This window comes from Serinus canaria, chromosome 2 (genome assembly GCF_022539315.1).
Source record: "Serinus canaria isolate serCan28SL12 chromosome 2, serCan2020, whole genome shotgun sequence".
NCBI lineage: Eukaryota > Metazoa > Chordata > Aves > Passeriformes > Fringillidae > Serinus > Serinus canaria.
This window is the reverse complement of record NC_066315.1, coordinates 88,685,895-88,693,724: the sequence shown is the minus strand read 5'-3', so window position 1 is coordinate 88,693,724 and position 7,830 is coordinate 88,685,895. Positions and strand designations below refer to the sequence as shown.

The window sequence follows — 7,830 nt, the reverse complement described above, 5'->3', positions numbered from 1 at the left end:
CTGGCTGGCTGACTGGGAGAACTCCATATGCAGCAGCCACTTTTCTGATTTCGGGGTCTTGCTTCTCTCTCTCCCCCCCTCCCCCTCCCCCCCCCCCCCGTCCTCTCCTTCTGTTTCTTTCCCTTTCTCTTTCTTTTTTTATTAACCCTCTGTGCATCCATCTCTCCCAGATGCCCTTCCCCTCCCGGATAGATTTCTGACCTTTCCTACTAATTTTCCTTTTGGAGGGTTCTTTTTGGGTTTTTTTCCTCCTGTTTGTTTTTATTCTGATCGGGTGCGCATGGGGGGGAGCCTATAACAATTCTGATTCTCTACATAACTGCACAGAGCCAACCCGGGGGGGGGGGGGGCGGGGGGGAGAGGGAGAGAGAGAGAGAGAGAGAGAAGGAGGGAGGGAGAAAGAGGGAGGGAGGGCGGGAGGGAGGGAGCGGGAGGGCGGGCGGGAGAGAGGGAGAGCACGAAAGCAGCGCCAGGAGCAGCGGCAGCAGCAGGGCCGGTCACCCTCGCCCCCTCCCTGCTCCTGTGCACGCCAGTGCAAGCCATGTCCTATCCTCAGGGTTACCTCTACCAGCCCCCCGGCTCGCTGGCTCTGTACTCCTGCCCGGCGTACGGGGCGTCGGCGCTGGCGGCCCCCAGGAGCGAGGAGCTGGCCAGGTCTTCGTCGGGATCGGCGTTCAGCCCTTACCCGGGATCGGCAGCTTTCACCGCCCAGGCGGCGGCCACAGGCTTCACCAGCCCGCTCCAGTACTCCACAGACCCCGCCACGGGATTCCCCTCATATATGGTAACTACCGAAGAGAAACCCTCTCCTTCTTCATTAGCATCCGCATTCTCATCCTCATCATCTTCAGCCTCTCTCCTCACACACTCACCATCAGCCCCCGAAACCACGCCGCACAAGCGGGCGCCCCGCGCCGCCGCCGCCTCCGCGCTGCCGGCTCCGCGCCGCCCCGCAGCCCGGCCGGGGACGAGCGGAGCGGAGCGGAGGCGAGCGGAGCGGCGGGCCGGGGCCAGGGCCGGGGCCGGGGCCGGGGCCGGGGCCGGCCGGCTCTTCGCGTCCCGGCCAAGCGCGGTGCCGGCCTGGGTCCCGGGCTCTCCGCACGGTTTGAGGAGCCGGGAGGGCGCTTTGGTTGAGGAAATACGGATGGTCTCAGCCAGTTGGGTTGGGTTGGATGCTTTCATTCTCCCCCCGTTCCTGTGTCTGCTAGTCCCAGGCTTATCTCTCTTTTTTTTTCTTTTACATGTATTTTTTCTTTTCGCAGTGATAGCACAAGGGAGGGTTTATTTTTCCTTTTTTTTTTTTTTTCCCTTATTTTTCTTCTCTCTCTCTTTTAAGTCGGTGTTTAGAGGCGCTGGGGGCTTTATCCCCGTGTGGTTTTATTTACTTTCAGTGTGTTTTGTGCTAATGGTTTAACTGGATTTTGGGAATGAAAAGGAGCATCTGTTTGCGATCTGTGAGCTTCGCTTAAGCCCAAAATGGTCGTACTGGCCTCAGTTTCGGATTTCACTTTCTTCTTATTAGTTTAAGGAGCAGTTGCAATTGCGTGTTGTGTGTGTTCTGTGCATAAAGTATATAAATAAAACCATAAAGTATATAAATAAACGGCACGTCTAGATGGTTATATAGTTTTATAAACACGCATGCACACAGAGAGTCAGACACATATCTAGTCCGTACACACAAAGACCTGTGCTCGGAATTTGAGACTAGAGCTGCTGTGGATATCCTAGGAGAGGATGGCAGCGGGGTAATTCTCTCTCCCTGCAAAGCGTCAGGGAAACTACTTGCTTTCCGTCTGTTCATAATACAGAGCATAAATTGTCGTGCAGTCTTTATTCGAGGTGGTATAAAAGATCTGAGGGTCTCTCTTGTTTTTCCTGTTGAGAAGCAGTAGGCGAGTGGCTGGAAGTTGCAGCGAGGTTGTGAACTGTGCGGGATATTGGGCGATGTTGAGCCTATAACACACCGATCTGCGGGGTACAGAGACGTGCTGAAAGTTAGCGAGTTTCTTAGGGATATCTTTAACTTTTCTTGCATTATGCAGACTTAAATAAGAGCAATTTAAACGTTAAAGAGCGAATTAAAATGCTAATTACATCGCATTTGAACAATTCGAAACGGTGCATATCTTCTGATTTGCAAATTGGATTTGCAATGCATTAGTGCAGTGAATTGCTAAGTGGCGGCTTTGTTGTATTTTCTATAGCAAAAAAGGAAACATCTTTTGAACCTTTGAGAGAAATGTTGATATCAAGACGCTACCTGTAGGGCCTTTAAAATGTCTACGCGGTTCAAAAATTATATTGGGAAATATTCAATTACAAGGACCTGAAATTAGCCAGAAAGATTAAAACATCGCCGATTTTAAGAGCGTGTGCCTGTGTCTGTGTGCTGGGCGGAGGAAGGAGGGGGGGAATTGTAACTTAATGGCCTTTGGGTGCTGCTACTCCCCCTCATAGAATATGGATACAAGACACCATCCCGGGGAAATACAAATATAACCGCCGATCTCGCCTTGACAACTCACTAATGGCTATCAGCAATAACAAATTGCCAACCCCACCGTTTTGTTCTGTCCAGGGCTCCCCTTACGACGCCCATACGACGGGGATGACCGGAGCCATCAGCTACCACCCGTACGGCAGCCCTGCCTACCCCTACCAGCTCAACGACCCCGCGTACAGGAAAAACGCCACCCGCGACGCCACGGCCACGCTGAAGGCCTGGCTGCAGGAGCACCGCAAGAACCCCTACCCCACCAAGGGCGAGAAGATCATGCTGGCCATCATCACCAAGATGACCCTCACCCAGGTCTCCACCTGGTTCGCCAACGCCCGCCGGCGGCTCAAGAAGGAGAACAAGATGACCTGGGCCCCGCGGAACAAGAGCGAGGACGAGGATGACGACGAAGGCGATGGGGCGAGGAGTAAGGAGGAGAGTCCCGAGAAGATGCCCGAGAGCAACGAAACCTCCGCGGAGGACGAAGGTAGGCGTGGGGTGACTGCGGCCCCGGTGGGGTGGCTCCATCCCGCCCCGTCGAGTCCCCCGGGATCGGGGCAGCAGGGTAGGAGCGGGGGCGAGGTATTTAACAAAAGCGACCCCCAAACCTCTCCCGCCTCGTCGCCTCCGGCTGCTCCGGTCACTTGTCTCCGATCAGTGCCTGTGGCCGAGGAGGGCGGGGGGCGGCTGGAGGGGAGGTGCGGGGGGGGCCGCGGAGGAGCCGGCCCGTGGGGATGGATGCTCCTCGGAGAGGGAAAAGGCCGGGATGGCTGGAGCCTGACTGGCCGCAGCGGTGGCGCGGCGGTGGCTGGGTTCGCTTCTCTCCCGCTCTGTTTTGCCGCCCCTCCTTACTGCTTCTCTGTGCCCGGCGGGCCTCCGCAGGGATCAGCTTGCAAGTCGACTCGCTGACGGACCACTCCTGCTCCGCCGAATCGGACGGCGAGAAGCTGCCCTGCCGAGCGGGAGACCCCCTCTGCGAGTCGGGCTCGGAGTGCAAAGACAAGTACGAGGACATCGAGGAGGAGGAAGAGGACGAGGACGAGGACGAGGAGGAGGACATCGAAGAGGATGACGGCGGCGGCGGGGAGCGCGACCCGCCGGCCAAGCCCGCCACCTCCTCGCCGCTGGCGGCCGTGGAGGCCCCGCTCCTCGGCCACCCGCACGCCGACGCCGCCCGCAGCGCTAGCAAGGCAGCGCTGGGGCCCCGCGCCTCCCCCGGCCCCCCGACGCCGGCCAGCAAGCCCAAGCTCTGGTCTCTGGCCGAAATCGCCACCTCGGACCTCAAGAGTCAGACCCTGGGCCAAGGCTGCCAGCCTGCACCGCTCTCCTCGGCCACCCCCGCCTCCGCCCCGCACAGCGCTGCCTACTCGCCCTCCTCCCTCCTGGGGAGGCATATTTATTACACCTCACCTTTTTATAGCAATTATACAAACTATGGGAACTTTAACGCTCTGCAGAGCCAGGGAATCCTGAGATACAACTCCGCAGCAGTGGCTTCAAACGAGGGACTAAGTCAGACTGTCCTAAATGCCAGCTCTGTCCACAAACAGAGCAGTGACTCTTTGAAAACGATCACTAACCAGCTAGAACAACATTACAGGCCCTCTAGCTATGACTCTAAGAAAGGTAGGTGACTTGTTTCTGCCGCTTTCTTCCCTCTTCTCCCTCGTCCTCCTCCCCCGACCCGTAGACGTCCCATACGCGCTGTAAATACTGAAACCTTCGCTGGAAAAAGCGGCGAGCTCGCTGTCACCGCTGCCATAGTGAAGATGGGCACTCATAACCTGGGGATTAAAACCGGCGTGTCGCCGTTCTATCGGTACCTGCCCCTAAGAACCGCGAGAGGAAATGTGAAAGACGACTTTTAGATCAGTCTCACAGGCTGCAGATGCAGCTTCGAAAAGTAGTTTTTTTAAAAAAAGGAAAACTACGCACAAAGCTATCCAGACAGCATTGGTGTCATTGCCTGTAATTTTTTTTTTTTTTCCTGACAAACTGGTTTGACTCTCTTTGTTTCCAGTATTCTCACGGGGTATTTTTCAGCTTTGGGTTCAGATAATTGCTGACCTTGGACGTGAAATTACGTGGAGCGTGACATTTTTTGTAACTGGTTGCTTCTTGGTTTGTTTGGGTTTTGTTTTTTTTTTTTTTTTCCCGAAAAAGTTTTGCACTAATATGATTGTCATCTTATCCCACAAAATTACTAGAAATACGGCAAATATAAGATATTGGCTAATCTTTTAAAAGACCCAGCTACCAATTGTGCAGCAGTGAGGGTTGGGACCTACACAGACTGTATAATCTAGTTAGCTGGCTGTGTCCTGTGACTAACTGACGGTTATATTTTGACAGATCCCACTGAAGTCTGCACAGTAGGAGTACAACCATACCTATAGAAGTGCAATCACACAGCAATGCAAGTAAGTGAGAACATTTTCTATTACACTGATCATTTGGCATCAGGTCTGAGACGTGCTGCACAGTTCTAGACTCGCTTAACGTTAATTTCTTGCTTCATTACTTGAGAGTTTGGTCACAAAGTAAAACATTATTTTTTCTGCTGTTTTCAGAAGCCTCATATGACTACATTTATTTATTGGGTTTGTCTTAATTTTCAAGCCAGGTTAGACAGTTCCCTCACTTTGCATACTCTTCGCTTGTGCAAGGCACTGCTTAAAAGTTACGGAAAGAAATCTTCAGGAAAAAATAAAAAACCTTTGAGGGTATTGTTATTTAAAAACAGAGTGCTTGTGCTCACAGTGCTTGTGGCAGTGCTAAAATTGAGTGGGACTTCACACAGTGACTGAGTATTTAAAATAAAAAGGCACAGTTGTAAGAAACCATGAATCTTAAGCGAGGTAATCTGTGACTTGGCTCTTGCCTAGCTAGCAAAGGCACTCTGAATACTTCCACTATTTAGAGCTAAATAAACAACAAAAAAAAAATCACCTTGCCGATATTTTTCAACTAACTTTTATTTTTGTTAGAAGAAATTAGACTAGTAAGAATTTTGCTTTACTTCCTTTCCCGCCCACCCCGTTTAATGGTGTTAGAGTTTAATTGAAGGATTTTTGGATGATCTGGTTTTTTCCTTGGTCCACAGGTAGGTGTCACAATTGCTTTGAAAAAAGTCAGCAAGCCATCATCTCTCCCCGAGCTAATATATATAACAAATCTCTAAATCCGGATCACATCTGGTGCCACTGTATAAAAGAAGACCACAGAGCACTATTAAATCTTCAGAATCTAATTATTAAACCAGAATTTTGTTGGACATATGTGAGTTTGCTGGTATAGTATAGTTTCCCCAATGTATGTGTGACTTTTGAAAACAGATCTGTTTTTCTCAGGATATCTTGAATTGATCACTTCATTGCCACGGTATCTATTCGATAGGTGTGATAGGATTTATTGTAAAATTTATTTGTAAAAGATGTATACAGTAGAGATAATAAAGACGTGATTGGAGAACTTGAGTCCTTACAAAGTGGAAACAAATTTGATATTTATTTTTGTAACGATATAAAGCTTCTAGTAATTTATGCAAGTTGTATTGCAATGAAATCTGAACTTTTTGTAAATAAATTTTGCCTGGTTTTTATTTGAAACGTTGATGGTTATACAATCTTTGGTTGTTTAACAAGAATTCTTTACTAATTTATATCTCTAATTGTAAATAAAACAGACTAGTCTGCAACAACGTTGTGTTTTTCGTTCATTTCCCTCAAAATACTAATTTATTATTTAGAAAAGGAGGAAATTTGTAATTTCAAAAGTGGAGCTAAGATCATAAAATGAGTAAGCAATTTAAACATGTTGTAAATATATACTTTGCATAAATTAATTCCTTCAGGCTTGTTCCGTTATACTTAAGCTTTAAATACACTCGTAGTAACAAATACGTATTTGTATATATACATGAATATGCGTAGAAAGGGTGATGGGAATAATGCATGTTTCTTATAAACTATTTATACTGGGTGTGAAGTAGATCTTTATTTATCATTCTTTAAATTCCCTATTCTAGGGTAAAAAATATTATCAACAATGGCATACTTCTAATTATTTATTTTTGCCTTCTGGCTAAAATATGCAAGGGGGAAAAAAAAAATGATGAGAAGTCCAATACCTGTTTGGGCTTTTTTAATGGTTTTCCCTCTTTATATCAGTAAACCATACCTTCACAGTTACATTGGAAATCTGCTTTAATTTGAATCATAAAATTAGCCAACTCATCATTTTAATTTTTAGTGAAATAATGGGAATCCTCATGTAATATAATTCCAGAAAAGAAATGAACAATCATTTATTTTCCCCAAAAGATAAATTGAGTGAATATAACTTACGGTTATAAAACAAGAATAATAGCTTCTTAGATTGCCCTTTAATCAATCATACACTTATTTTTCAAGAGGCTCATCTATTTTATTCCATGATTAATAATGTTCCAGCGTGAGAGCATTATTAGATCCCAGCAGGGGAGATCCTGAATGCTTTTAGCTGCTTTGGAATGGTCAGTTGGGGTTCATTATGGTCTGATATTGAACAATTTATAAAATCTTGTCTAAACATCTGCCAGCTCAGATAGGCTGATGTGTCTGAAGATGGGAAATTGCTGGACCAGTTGATATTGACAAACGGATCTCTCTCCAGTGGCTTTTTGTTCAGTGAAAATTAGTGGCCTCTTGCTCAGGTCTTGTTAGAAAGGGCATTTGAAAGTGATCTTAGATACTTCAGGCATCAGCCTTGGGAAGGTTAACTGGATAAAGAGCCCTGCTAGTCTGGAGTCCAGAAATATGTTGTGGTTATATTAAACATGGGGAAAGGAAGCTGTTTTTCTTGAATGAATATATACAATTCCCATGATCCATCTTCCCTTGCACACCCCCCTCACCACTCTTTGTAATTTACCCCTACAAAGACATCTAACTAACTGAGAAAATGCGTGCTTTTTTCAGCTGAAAGGGCGGAAATTAATAACGTTATCCTGGAATACTCTGGGATCTGTCTAGCTAAATCTAAAGCAGTGAAGATCTTTGCAGCTGGAGGCCTACTCGTACTCTTATGCTGTTTGTGAAATGATGCTTCTTTGCTCCTGTAACTTCCTCTTTTTCATTGAGGTAGAATTCAATTGTATCTGCATGCAGTGTGTAGTACATGTAATTAGGCAAATAGCTAAGCAGTAATTAATTTCTTCCCCTCCAGTTTAGCATATGATGTAGATTGCAAATATTTACTAAAATCATTCTCGACCATCTTTACTGTGCAGTCCAGGAAGATTTTATGGAGGGATTTTTATGTCAGGGGGAATACCTGAACTTTCTTTCCCC

General features: G+C 47.3%; 1 protein-coding gene across 1 annotated transcript; it reads left to right on the top strand.

Annotated features, from left to right (window-relative positions):
* Positions 1 to 422: 422 nt before the first annotated feature.
* Positions 423 to 6,199, top strand: IRX2 (iroquois homeobox 2). Its single transcript, XM_030239170.2, has 5 exons — positions 423 to 784; positions 2,582 to 2,987; positions 3,383 to 4,126; positions 4,853 to 4,920; positions 5,604 to 6,199. The coding sequence occupies exons 1-4, from the start codon at positions 542 to 544 to the stop codon at positions 4,894 to 4,896; spliced, it is 1,437 nt and encodes a 478-aa protein (XP_030095030.2). The 5' UTR covers positions 423 to 541; the 3' UTR covers positions 4,897 to 4,920; positions 5,604 to 6,199.
* Positions 6,200 to 7,830: the final 1,631 nt, after the last annotated feature.

Excerpts from the sequence above, each read along its gene's own strand:
- IRX2 (XM_030239170.2), top strand. The coding sequence starts at position 542 with ATGTCCTATCCTCAGGGTTACCTCTACCAGCCCCCCGGCTCGCTGGCT. Across the intron at positions 785-2,581 it reads CGGGATTCCCCTCATATATG|GGCTCCCCTTACGACGCCCA; the intron begins GTAACTACCGAA and ends TGTTCTGTCCAG. Across the intron at positions 2,988-3,382 it reads AACCTCCGCGGAGGACGAAG|GGATCAGCTTGCAAGTCGAC; the intron begins GTAGGCGTGGGG and ends GGGCCTCCGCAG.